This window comes from Podarcis raffonei, chromosome 15 (assembly GCF_027172205.1).
Source record: "Podarcis raffonei isolate rPodRaf1 chromosome 15, rPodRaf1.pri, whole genome shotgun sequence".
NCBI classification, from domain to species: Eukaryota; Metazoa; Chordata; class Lepidosauria; order Squamata; family Lacertidae; genus Podarcis; species Podarcis raffonei.
The window spans coordinates 24,621,728-24,635,702 of record NC_070616.1 but is presented as its reverse complement, the minus strand read 5'-3'; the positions used below and the strand labels follow the sequence as shown (position 1 = coordinate 24,635,702).

Sequence of the window (13,975 nt, the reverse complement as noted above, 5' to 3'; positions counted from 1 at the left end):
AACACACACCCCACCTTAGATTACAGGGTAGATTACAACATCAGAAAACATAACAATGGGCAATCAGTAGAAACAAAAACCGCTAAAACATCTAAAATCTGTATCAACACTCTCCACCACAATAGGCAATGAATTCGCACATTGAGCAACATCTAGATTTCAAAAGAAAATTTATATACATATTTACATATTAAATTACACACATTTTATTTCACTATATAGAGCAAGAGTATAGTCTAAAAGAAATAAAAATGAGATATAGTACCTGGATCCATGGGAGGTCCATTTGATAAAGGACACAAACATCAGTTTTGCAAGTTTATGCCAAACATTTCCCCTCTACAGCATCCCACTTCTGTAGTGACCAGTCAGCTACAACCCACCCCAACCCCTGCCAAAGCAGGACAGGGCTGGATTCCCCAAGAAGAGAACATCAGCCAGAAACCATCACTGCCACCACGCCCTGCCCCACAGCACACCCCCTTCTTGAATCCCCAAAGCATCCCCTGACATGCTCTCCAAGTTCAGTTTCAGTAGAGGTCGAGCCCTGCAAATCGGAAGGAAAAGTTTGGCTCTGAGCACGTGCAGAGGGCTATGCAAGCAACTTCCACACCAGCCTGAGTTCTGGCTTATCTCATTTTGGAGGAGAGAGATAGAGAGAGAGAGAGAAATTTAAGCACAGCTGCCCAGCTAAACTGCTCCCAGTGTCCTCCCCTAATATTTCCTTTGCTGTCCACAGGCTGCTGTGGAAGAACTGCCACTGTTTTTGAGAGAAAGAGAGACACGGAGAGGGGGCTTTTCTCAGGGGCCCAACATAGGCCTGCTTAAATGCAAAAGCAACCTGAACGGGTGGTAGTGGAAACAACTTTCAGATGCAGACTAAGAAATAGCACAATATCACGGAAGGTGCTGGAGGGTGAGGGGCGGCTCCTAGTTGCTGTAGCAAAGCTGATTTTTCCAACCAGCCCCATCTCCCAACAGAGCTACCCCATAATGTATGACATTGGGGGGGGGGGCAGGATTGGAATGATGTGCTACACGCAGGGCTGGGCATCATCTGAGATTTCCTGGAAGCGCAGAAAAGCTGCAGGGCACAGAAATCCAATTCGGCTCCTGTTGCTTTAGAAAAGCAGCTCCCTAGCCCTTCAAGACTGTAGGCATTTTGTGAGAGAGCATCTGGTTGCTGAAACCTCAGGAGCTGAATGAGATTGCTGGGGGTGGGGGTGGAGGAGCAGAATCAAGCACATTCACAGACCAACGTTCCTCTTCCTGCAAAAAAACCACATTCCACTTTTTGTTGCTGCTTTTCAAAGTGTTCACGTAGCTCTGACGTTTCCCTGTGAGTTTGACCAGTCTGCATAAATGCTAACAGGCAGCGAGAGCATGCGTCTGTCCAATTGATGGATGGGGACCGCCCTTGGGGGTTGCCCCACACCAATGGGAGAAGCTGCCTCAGCAGAAGGAAAAAAAGATACCTTTCAGCAGGTGACTTCCCAACATACCTTCTGCAGTCTGGTTGTACCCAAACCATGAGGTTTCATTTCCTGGCATGGTGGGGATGAGAAAATCCTCTGGAGAGCAGCGTAAGGGGAAGGGAGGCAGTGTTAATGTCCAGCGCAGAGGACTGTGGGACTCCTGTCATTTGCCGGATCATGTTGGGCTTCTCACCCAGAGGACAATTTATTGTCCTACCCCCTACGGCAGGCGTGAAAGAGTCTATAGGCAATAGCACACAAACGTTCCTAGCCAAGGCTCTGCTTTTAGTATGAACCTCTTGCAGGATGTTGGAATGGAGGGTTAATAAACCCAAGAGGCTGGTGGCAGCATCTCAATTACGCCAGCGACGTTTTACCAATACAGCAATTAAAAGCCATTCTCATTGAAAAACAATTCCTCAGCTCAGTTGAAAAATCAATTAAATAGCACTGAAGCTAATGAAGCTTTCAGTCTAGGAATTGTGAGTTTTTAGCAAATCAGCAATTCATAAGCACTAGAGACCAGTGGCGTAGCGTGGGGGGTGCAGGGGGGGCCGGCCGCACCAGGCGCAACATCTGGGGGTTAGGGTTAGGGGGCGCAAATTACTTGCCTTGCCCCGGGTGCTAACAACCCACGCTACGCCACTGCTAGAGACAAATACTAAAGGCCAAAAATGCATTTAAACTGTTTTGAAGTATGGCAGTCTGACAGACATAAACGACAACAGTTTTGCGGGTAATCCCAAACATACCTCATCTATGGCAATCCATTCCCAGAGTGGTAAGCCAGACACACCTTGCCTCCTGCTTTTAAATGAAATGTGTGGAGCGCATGGGAACTGGCTGGGCTCTCCAAGCCCCAAAGACAAAAACAGCAAGCAGAAAGCATATGTACATATACCACCCCCTAGTCTCACTATATACAGTAGTACCTCAGGTTAAGTACTTAATTCATTCTGGAGGTCCGTTCTTAACCTGAAACTGTTCTTAACCTGAAGCGCCACTTTAGCTAATGGGGCCTCCTGCTGCAGCCGCACCTCTGGAGCACGATTTCTGTTCTCATCCTGAAGCAAAGTTCTTAACCTGAAGCACTATTTCTGGGTTAGCAGAGTCTGTAACCTGAAGCGTATGTAACCTGAAGCATATGTAACCTGAGGTACCACTGTAATCACCTTTCTCATATCCAGAAAACAGCTCTCAATATTTATCTGGCTTCCTCCCAAAGCTTAGCTTGAACCAGGGCTGAGCCCTGCAGGTTGAAATAAAGATAGGCCTCTGAGCGTGGGCAGAGCATCATGAATTGCCACACAGACCTTAATTCTGGTATTCTGTGTATTTTGTAAAGAAAATTACCCTACCATCATTGCATTGCTGCCTGTTTCTGCTTGCCCACAGAGACCAATTCAGAAGAAGAACTGCTGCTGCCATTGGGAGGAAGAGAGAGAGAGAAGACCTTTCTGAACAGAACTAGCAAGGATCTTCTCAAAGGGAATCCAAGCAGCAAGAGCTTTCGGGGACATCAGGGAAACAGTGCAGTATCAGAGAAGATGCTGGAGAGAGGATGGGGAGAGGCGCCTGGACTTTGTCAAAACGTGTTCTCTCTCTCCCTGGCCTACAGAAAGGCTACCCCACAAAACAATTCACTGGATATGCTCCTATCAGGATGAGGTGTTGCCTTCAATATCCTAGAAGCACAGAAAAGCAACAGAACATGGAAATCCAATCCAGCTCCTGTTTCTACTGAAAAGCAGGTTCTTAGCCCTCAAGACTGTGGGCATTCTGTGTCAGCAACTGACCAAGACCTGCTGGAACCTCAGGAGCTGAATGGGATGGCCAGGAATGCAGCCTCAAAAGGAATTATCATGCACATTCACAGGGCATTTTCTTCTCCCTGCAAAAAACCACATCCCACTTTTTGTTGCTCACATTTCAAAGAGCTCACATAGCTCTGACCGTTTGCCTTTGGGTTTGGCCGGTCTGCATAAATGCTAACAGGCAGCAAGAGCATGCGTCTGTCCAATTGGTGGATGGGGACCGCCCCTAGGGGTTGCCCCACACCAATGGGAGAAGCTGCTTCAGCAGCAGAAGAAAAATATACCTTTCAGCAGGTGACTTCCCGACATACCTTCTGCTGTCTGGTTGTACCCAAACCCTGAGGTTTCATTCCCTGGCATGGTGGGGGAGAGAAAGTCCTCTGGAGAGCAGCGTAAGGGGAAGGGAGGCAGTGTTAATGTCCAGCGCAAAGGACTGTGGGGCTCCTGTCACTTGGCGATCATTGATGGGCTTCTCACCAGGAGGATAATGGATTGCCTGCCTGCTATGGCAGGCATGAAAAAGTCTATGTGCAGAGGTATACAAATCTTCCTAGCCAAGGCTCTGCTTTCAGTATGAACCTAAACGCAGGCATTGGAATGGAAGGTTAATAAACCCAAGAGGCTGGTGGCAGCATCTCAATTAAGATGTTTTAATATGGCAATTAAAAGCCATTCCTCAGCATATTTGGAAAAATAAATTAAACAGCGCCGAAACTTGGTTAATGAAGTTTTCAGTCTAGGAATTGTGAGATTTTAGCAGATCAACAACTCGTAAGCACTTGAGACAAACACTTAAGACTAAAATGCATTTAAAATGATACAAAATACAGGAATCCAACAGACAAGAACAGCAAGTCTTTCAGGGCCATGCCAAACATACCTCATCTACTGCAGTGGTAAGCCAGATTCAACAGCCACACACCTTGCCTCCTGCTTTTAAACAAAAGAGCAGGCTGGGCTCTCCAAGTCTGAAGACGAGAACAGCAAACAGGACGCACACAAACACCCACACCCACCCCTCCCACTTACAATATATAATAGCCTTTCTAGTATCCAGAAAACAGCTCTCAATATTTCGCAGGCTTCCTCCCAAAGCTTGAACCAGGGCTCAGCCCTGCAGGCTGAAATAAAGATGGGCCTCTGAGCATGGGCAGAGCGCCATGAAGGCAATTTCCACACAGGCCTTAATTCTGGTATGTTTGAGGTATGGGTCTTGTAAAGAAAATTACGCCACCATGATAGAATTGCTGACCGGTTTCTGCTTGCCCACCGAGACCACTTCAGAAGAACTACTGCCGCCATTGGGAGGAAGACAGAGAAAGAGAAGGCCTTTCTGAACAGGACTAGCAAGGACCACCTCAAAGCGAAAAGGCACCCAAGCAGCTGCTGGAGGGATTGGGTAGCAAGAGCTTTCAGAGACATCGCAGAAAAGGTGTCATAGAAGATGCTGGAAGGAGGATGGGGAGAGGCTCCCGGACTTTGTCACAAAGTGCTCTCTCCCTTCCTGCCTTCAGAAATAGTTAACCCAAAAAACACAATTCACTGGATATGGGGGGCACTAAACATGCTGGTATCTGGACTGAGTGTCACCTGCTATTTCCTGGAAGCACAGAAAAGCCAGAGAACATGGAAATCAAATTCAAGTCCTGTTCCTTTTTTATAAAAAAAAGCAGGTGCCTAGGCCTGTTGCCCGTGATGCAAGAGAATGTGGCAAACACCTACTGAAATTTCAGGAAATGAATCAGATTGCTAGAGGGGCAGGGGAGGGAGGTAGAACTATGCACATTTCTAGCTTTTCTTTATCCTGGCACAAAATTGTGCTTGCTTTTTAAAGCACATACCTGTACATGATCTGAACTCAGAAGACCAGCCTAACAGGCAACAGCATGCATTGATCCGATTGGTTGGGGAGGATTCTCAGAGTGCCACTCTGCAACCAATGGGAGAGGCTGCCCTAGCTGAATTATAAAGAGATACCTTTTTGTGTGTCATTCCCAGCGGTACCTTGCTGCATTGCTGCAGGAGTTTGGGGAGTGGGTGTCTGGTTGTACCCAAACTCTGAAGTTTCATTTTCTGGCAAGGTGGGGGTAGAAAAACCATCTGGAGAGCAGCAGGCGGAGAATGTAGGTAATGTTAACAATTTAGCACAAAGGGATTGTGAGAAGCTCTTGGCTTCCAAAGGAGACAATGGCTTAAATGACCCATTGGAGGCTCAATCATTAAATTAGGTCTGCAGAATTTCGACGATTCATCAATTTAGAACAAATTTCACGTAACTAAAAAGGTGCCGCCCTCAATAACGCAGTCAGAAGCTTCCCCCGGTTAATCTTATTGATTGAAACTGTGCATGAAGAAGTTCTGGATTTAAAAAAGGGGGGGGGGAATGGAAACTATATATATAAATTAGGCATATTTTCTTGCTCTTCAACTATAGACAACGACGGTATGTACTAAAATGACAAAAAGTAAGTTATAGTACCTGTTTACATGGTGGTTCTATTTAATAAAAAGACGAACATTCACAATCTACAGCATCCCTTTCCCAAAGTGGTTAACCAGATTCACCTCCCGCTGCCACACACCTCTCAAAGCCCCAAGAAACAGAACGGCAGGCAGGAAGACCAAACCCCCTCCCCAAATTCTCTTCTCTCCAAGATTAGGAGAGGATACAAGACTTACTTGCTTAAGAAAAGAAAAAGTAGACCTCTTTAAAATTTTTTGCTAGAGATAAAGACAATGGATGAGTGTTATGACAGACTGCTACTATTTGCAATTTCCAGAAATGATGGAATATTTTTTCGTTTCGATACGTTTTTCCAACTGGATGGGTGGTTATTTTCATTATTCTAAAACTGATCTTTACTGGGATTTTGTGTTTTTTAAAAAACCTATTTTAGTTGTTTTTATGACTGCAAGTCATTTCGGGCTTATGTGAAAGGCAGTTCATAAATTAATAAAACAATAATAATCTTTTTAAGGAGTTCAGGGCCCTAAGGTGCAAAGGTTGGCATCCGGTACAGCATCCCTCAGGCCTTCAGGGGGTGGTGACCAAATATTATCACCCCTCTCCTGACATCCAGCATAACCTTCTGCAAGGGCAGAGGGAGCCGAGCAGATAGGCACCCCTCTTCTTCTCCTCTCACATTTGATGTATTTTACTTACTCAAAACGGATCCCACCTTTCTTCTAGGATAGAACAAATGAGATGGTGGCGGCGCTACATGGGGTTCTCAAGCAAATTGCCCAACCAGGCTCATCTTTGGTGGGTTTCAGAAAGTCACCTCTCTTGGTGCAGAAGCTTGGGGCCCCGACTGTAGAATTCAAATGGCAGTGCCCTTCCTGATAGGCGGTGAGAGCATAACCCCCTGCCGCCTACCAGGAGCCGGATCCTAGCCTGCACCCTGTATTGGCCAATGGGAATGCAGGCTGGGACGTGGGCTGTGCCAGGGGGCGGAGCCACTGCAGCCGGCGGTGGGCTTCCCTCAGATCCGCCCCCTGCCCATTTAAGCAGCCCACACTTGGGACACAGCCTGTTTGTTCCTGCGCCGGGTTTCCCCATCCCACTCACCCACGGTTTACGCTGATAGGCAATGACTTTGCTGTGACTATGGTGATCGCCATTCTTTATGGGGCCGGGTAGGAATTTGCCCACTGGGATAATTGGCTCTTACCCGGTGGTTTTGCCTACCTCATAGCAATTCGTCACAACTGGTTGGGCATTGGGACAATCCCTTGTTTTGGATGGAGGGGGGGTTGTAGTCCCTGTCTGCCCCTCCAAACCCTGGGGTATGCTGTTAAAGGGATTCGGGGGGAGTGGCCATGTCCACATGCCCAGAGGGGCCAGGGCCGAAGGCGCTGCTCCAGATGACAGTCCCTGTGGGGGTCATCCTATTGGATGTAAGTCTTAGGAACCCCCAGCCTGGACTGACCGCACGTCTCTTCCAGCAGGCGGGCCAGAAGTATTTAGATTGCCCCATGCCCAAACCAAACCTCTTTCATCTGTATTCAATAAAGTTGTGGCCTGTTTTTAGCCAAAACCCCAGTCTCATTGGTCTCTTATTTAGATGGGTTGGGGTATGGGAAGTCAGGTGCCTGGTCCTGCAAGTAGCCCTCCTTGTTCACCTTCAGGACACTCCCACCCTCCCCAGCTTCCTCCTTCCTGCAAAGCCCACGTCATCTTCTGTGGGTTCGCTCCCAGAACATTTGACAGCACATTCATGTCCCTTTGACAGTCATAAATGCTCGGTAAGGAGGGGCTTACCAGTCTTGGCATTGGGAGTTCCTCCTTCTTGCCCTGAAGAAAGAAAAGAAAGAGGAATAAATACAAGCTGGAAGTGGACTGGTTCATCACAGGCTGCCTGCTTTGCTGTGAAAGGAAGGGGCTGTCACAGCCACTGGCTTAATCTGAAACAGACGAAGAGAGAACTCAGCATGGTTTACAGTGGTACCTTGGGTTAAGTACTTAATTTGTTCCGGAGGTCCGTTCTTAACCTGAAACTGTTCTTAACCTGAAGCACCACTTTAGCTAATGGGGCTTCCTGCTGCCACCGCGCCACCAGAGCACGATTTCTGTTCTCATCCTGAAGCAAAGCTCTTAACCCAAGGTACTATTTCTGGGTTAGCAGAGTCTGTAACCCGAAGCGTATGTAACCTGAAGTGTATGTAACCCGAGGTACCACTGTATAGGAGTTTCAGGGTGTTGGTGTCGTAAGATGCAAGTCCACACCCCCTCTCAGGATTCCCCTTTACACCAGGTCATGGGAAATAACCATAGCCTCTCACTGAACAGCAATAGTCACATAAAATGACACTCAGTGTAGAGCCGTGGTTCCCAACGTGGGGCACATGCCCCACAGGGGGGCAATTTGATTTTTAAGGGGGGCAATTCGAGAATGACTTATTAACAGTTAATGGCCTTTTAGACTTTCTCCAAGTGAATAGTTCACTTTTTGAATAATAAGGGTTATATATCACCAGGGGGTGGCACCCGGATTTTAGAGATGTTTAGGTGGGGCATGGTCAAAAAAAGGTTGGGAACTGCTGGTACAGAGGAAATACTAAGCTAGATGGACCAGCAGTCTGGCTCAGCATAAGAAAGCTCCCAATGCTCATGAAAGTGGAGTGACATTTTCAGCACAGCTTTACTTCAAACCACTTTCTGGGCCTGACAGACTGATGCGCCTTGGCATACTTGCTTCTGGTGTTGGGGACAGCTGTGATGGAAGAAAAAACGTTGGAGGGTACCATTATTTTCCCAGCCCCAGCCCTTCCCAGAAGGGCAAATGTACCCGTCACCACCAACACATTCTGTGCTCATTCAGGCTTTTGCTTGGCTCGCTGCTTTCCCCTGCAGATATCTGATCTTTACTGCGGAATCAGAGCAAATGTCCATTGGGTTTCTCGTGGATTGAAGTTTGCTCCGATTCAGTCCTAAAGAGTGGGACAAGCGGGAAGTGTGGCTGAGCCCTCTTCTCAAGACAAAAGGGATGGACTTACTCTGTGCCAGCATGAAGTGGTGCTGAGTGGTGCCCATCCTATTTTTGGCGGTGCAATTGACTCCCGATTCTAGAAGGGCTTCAGTGACTTGGAACAGGACTGTGCTGTTGCGCTGATGACCCTGCATGACTGAGGTAAAGACCTGTGGAAAGAAAAGGGGGGGATTAACGCTCCTAAGGAGAATTTAAAACAAAACAACCCAAAACCGGGCAGCAAGCACTGTGTCCCTCCAGATATTGCTGCTCTGCAACTCTCATCATCTCTGACCATTGCCCATGCTGGCTGGGGCTGAAGGGAGTTGAATGGCAAAGTCAGGGATGAGAGGAGTCGCAAATCAACAATATCTGGAAGGACACAAGTTTCCCATCCCTGCAGACTAAAGCATATCAAATGGGGGAAAGACACATTATACTTTGTTGAAACACTCTTTGGACATGAAAAATATGGAACATTTGTTAAATATTATTGCCTTCTGCAGCATGTTTCATAAAGCATTCACATCCCATAAAGTCTTACAAATAACCCTGCGAGGTTGACCACTATTATCATATCATTTTATATTATTGGGGGGAGTGAGGTAGACAGCAGTGGCTTAAGCAAGTGCACCAAGTGAATTGTTGATGAGGTGAGATTTGAATCGGGGGCTCCTCGCTTCACAGTTCTCCATTTTTTTCTTTGAAATAAACCCCATGAAGAGCACATCTTACCGATCCATTGACACTCCATGAGATTAGCAAGGGGGGTGTCGAGTACCCGGTGCACGTTAAGTTCACCATCTCGCCTGATTGCACATGCACCACTTCCTTCCGTGCGACCAGAACTGGTTTTGCTGCAAGGAGAAGAGGTGGCTAATTGTTGTTGCTGCCCCAGCACCCAGGACTGGGATGGGGGAAAAGACACTTAGAGAGAGCTGTCACTGTGCGATGCCTACCATGGACGGTCACTTGAACCTGTTTGGAGCGGGAAACAGCAGGGGTGCCTGGCATCGGCATCTCTACAACACAGGTGTATTTGCCTGAGGTGTCGAAGCTGACGTTGGTCAAGTTCAGAAGATTCCCCTTCTCAATCACCCTCCCTTTCTGGAAAAGTACAATATACATCGGGCGGTTTAGTTTGGTCAGAATCAAGTAGATACTCTCAGAGTTAATGCTAAATACATTACAGTGGTACCTCGGGTTACAGATGCTTCAGGTTACAGACTCTGCTAACCCAGAAATAGTACCTCGGGTTAAGAACTTTGCTTCAGGATGAAAACAGCAATTGCTCAGCGGCAGCAGCAGGAGGCCCCATTAGCCAAAGTGGTCTTCAGGTTAAGAACAGTTTCAGGTTAAGAATGGACCTCTGGAACAAATTAAGTTCTTAACCTGAGGTACCACTGTACTTCTGGTAAATGAGCCATATAGCTGCTAGAAAATTTGTGTCCTGGGCTTTTTAGACTTGTATACCCAGGTACTATCTGCCCCTCAAGGGGTGTATTGGTTGCCAGATGTGAAATATACAGTGGAACCTTGGTTCTTGAAATGGCTTATTTGGCGAACAAATTGGCTCCCAAACACCAAAAACCCAGAAGTGTTCTGGTTTTCGAACACTTTTCAGAAGCCGAACATCCGATGTGGCTGTCAGCTATTGTTTCCAGGGCACCTGCGCCAATCGGAAGCCACTCCTTCATTTTTTAACATTTCGGGAGTCGAACAGACTTCTGGAACAGATTAAGTTCGAGAACCAAGAATCCATTGTATTGGTTTACCAACTGGTCAACAGCCAGACAGATAACCAGCTAACAGAGCAACTGTGTGCATGTTTACATTGTGTGCAGTGGGACTTCAATGTGGCTTATCACAAAGTAAGTGTTTTTGGATTGCAGTCTAATACACCATTAACTCAAGTCAACAGCCTTAAAATGAGAATACCTTTTCCCAGTGGAATGCCAAGGGCTTGGAGCCTGTTGCATTACAGGTAAGGAGCGCATCCTCTCCTTCCTGCAGCTGTCTGAGCGAGGTCACTGGAGGCACAGAGGTTATCATAGGCTCATCAAGATCTAAGGGAGAGAAATCATATACCTGAGGCAACACAGATGAGATTCCTTCACTTCACCCCATCTTTATGCACTGTGGAGCAGCACCTATTTCTCTCAGGCAGTTACATCTGCCTGGGAATCAAAACCTGAAGAGCCACGTCATTCTGATAAACAGAACAGCTCAGAACATCCATGAAGGCTTTGCTGAAGCTTTGCTGGGCAAATAGGAGTATATCCACTGCCTGTCTCTCACTGCCTCCAGTGTGTCTGCTTGGCCCTCACACATCCCTCATACTGATGAAATTCTGGGTTCTCTGACAACTATGGGTGCAAAGTTTAGTCCATGGATTGGCTGGCATGTTGTGAAAAACATCTTAATTATTTTAGCACTGTGCCTGTATTGTAAGGCAGATGTCAAAACAAAAACCACCTCTCCCAAGAAGATTCCTGTGAATGCCATATTCAAAAGCAAGGAAGCCAGCTTCCCATCCCCACATTTATGCAGTTTTAAATCAATCAATTGATGCTCCCGAGAACAGCCGGCTAAGATTTCTCAAAACCAGATGACGGCTCTAATGAAAACCCAACAGGCCACTTTGTACTGAATAAAACCCGCAGGTCCTACTCACAGTTCACCAGCAGAGTCACGTTGGCCGTCAGCTCCACAAGCATAACATCCTGCAAGTCAAGCACTTTGCACATGTAGACCCCACTGCGCTCCTTGTTGATGTTGTAAAGGTGCAGGAACCCCTGTTCAGAACCCTGTTCGGAGACTTCCTCCTTCTAGCAGAGTGCAAGACAAAGAAGGACAAAGGCTGAACCTGTACACTGATGACAAGGAGGAAATACTGCCCGGCCAAGAGACCCAGTCACCAACATCCTACCTATCTTTTCAGGGCAGGGTTACATTTTCCTGCTGCCCCTCCCAGATATTTGATGGCCTGTCTGTTCTAAGTTTCTGATTTGTTTTCACTTATTATTTTTTTACCAGTGTTGATTTTTTAACTCAGACATGCATTTGGGGTGCCATCTCTTCATCTTGTACTTTTTTACATGGTGGTAGTGCTTCTGTTGCAACCCGCCTTGAATCAGGGGATGACCCCTCAGCTGAAGACCAGCGTGGTAGACAGCACTAAGCTAGATGGACCTAGGGTCTGTGGCTTGGTATACGGCACCTTCCTCGGTGCTGCAAGCTCACCTCCATTTTATTATTATTATTATGAAATATTTTCTTGTTTTACAGAAGTATGTGTAATGTCTCTCGTATTTTATCCATGTAACATTTTTACAAATCCGTTTCATTTGTTAAGACATTGGGGGGGGGAAGGGGGGGAAGATGGGGGGTGGGTTGGGTGGCGATGTTTCTATTATGCTTAATGTATGTAGGGTTTGGTGTCAGCGTTGCTTGTGCTGTTCACTTGTGTTCCTTTGGTGGTGAGAGAGGTTGGGGGTTGGCCTAGGGTGTGGTTGTTTGTTTGTGATTGACTGTGGTGGTCTTTGGTTTCGTGTGTGAGTGGGGTGGGTGGGTGTTTTGGATCAGGTTAGCCATACTGATTTGTATGCTGTTGGTGGATTATTGTCATTGTCTTGTTGGGCTGTGTATGTGATAAAGGGGAGCCATAGCAGGGTAAAGGCTTCTTTTTCTGTTTGTCCCCGTGTCAGTTTCAGTTTATTGGTTAATTTTTCTAGTAAGGCTGTTTCCCAGACTATTTGGTACCATTGGTCCATGCTTACTCCTGACAGGTCTCTCCACAGTGTCTGGTTATGATGTTTCTGGCTGCTGAAAGTAGGTGGGTTATGAGTTCTTTGTGGTGTAAATGGGCATTGTTGTCTTGGAAGATGTTTAGTAGGGCCACAACCCCCCTAGACGCAATCAAAGCTCACCTCCATTCTGTACAAAGTATACAGAGGTGGGGGATTCCCATCTGCTTCGCAGCGCAGGGTCACATTATCTCCCTCCTTCACATCCGGGCCTGGAGCATCAACCACAAAGCGGAGACTCTCAGAGGGATCTACAGAGAAAAAAAGAACCTTCATTCACCTTCTGGTGCTTCTCCTAATAAGCGCAGGGAGAGAAACCTGGGAGACACAGCAGATCAAAGAATCCTAAGAGCTGGAAGTGGAGCTTCTCATCCAATCCCCTGCAATGCAGGAATCTCAACTAAAGAGTCTGTGGCCGATGGCCACCTAACCTCTGCTTTAGAGCTTCCCAAGGACGGAGAGTCCACCACTTTTCATGGAGATCTGTTCCACTGTCTAAAGAAGCTCATACTCCTAGAAAGTTCTTCCTGATGTTTAGTTGGGACTCTCCTTTCTTGTAACTTGAAGCTACTGGTTCAGGTCCTAGCCTCTGGAGCAGGAGAAAGCAAGCTTGCTTCCTCCTCCTTGTGACAGCCCTCTTTTCCAGGCTAAACAAGCCCAATTCCCTCAACTGTTCCTCATAAGACACTCTGTTTCCAGACCCTTGATCATCTTGGTTGCCCACCTCTGCATATGTTCTAGCTTGGCAATATCCTTCTTAATATTGTGGCACCCAGAACTGGACACAGTATTCTAGATGTGGTCTGACCAAGGCAAAAGAGAGCAGCACTATTACTTCCCTTGATTGGGATACTTTCCTTCTGTTGATGAAGCCTAGAATAACATTAGCTTTTTTTTGCTGCTGCATCACACTGCTGACTCATGTTAAGCTTGTGGTCGACCCCTAGATCCTTTTCACATGCGCTGCGCGTAAGCCAGGTGTCCCCCATCCTATATTTCTGCATCTGTTTCTTCCTGCCTAAGTTAGAATCTTACACTTGCCCCTATTGAAATTCATTTTGTTGTTCTGGCCCAGATCTCCAATCCATCAAGTTCATATTGAATCCCAATTCTGTCTTCTGTGGCATTAGCTACCCCTCCTAGTTTGGTGACATCTGCAAATTAGATGAGCATTCTCTAAATTCCTTAATCCAAATAATTTATAAAGAGATAACGAACTGCTGGGAGGGGCAAGGGGGAGGGGACTGCCACACCAAATTTTTATGATTATGATTATTAAAATTTATATACCGCCCAATACATGTCATGCGTTTCCCCCCAATAACAGCACCCATGTAGCTCCCCTTAATGTACTGGTTGGTCCTCAAGGTCCCTTGGGCTGTGGGGTCCTGGGTTTTGGCCCCAAAGTCCAG

At 46.8% G+C, this 13,975-nt stretch overlaps 1 protein-coding gene across 5 annotated transcripts in view; it reads right to left on the bottom strand.

The window, feature by feature from the left end:
* MCAM (melanoma cell adhesion molecule) overlaps positions 1-13,975 on the bottom strand; it is a 51,727-nt gene that overhangs the window by 4,494 nt on the left and 33,258 nt on the right. For all 5 annotated transcript variants that reach the window (XM_053366439.1, XM_053366436.1, XM_053366437.1 and 2 more), the window contains exons 7-13: positions 12,687-12,814; positions 11,432-11,585; positions 10,696-10,823; positions 9,717-9,864; positions 9,493-9,614; positions 8,786-8,927; positions 7,551-7,583 (exon numbers count right to left, since the gene is read on the bottom strand). In XM_053366439.1, the coding sequence (XP_053222414.1) occupies positions 7,551-7,583; positions 8,786-8,927; positions 9,493-9,614; positions 9,717-9,864; positions 10,696-10,823; positions 11,432-11,585; positions 12,687-12,814 (855 nt within the window). The remainder of the gene's footprint in view (positions 1-7,550; positions 7,584-8,785; positions 8,928-9,492; positions 9,615-9,716; positions 9,865-10,695; positions 10,824-11,431; positions 11,586-12,686; positions 12,815-13,975) is intronic.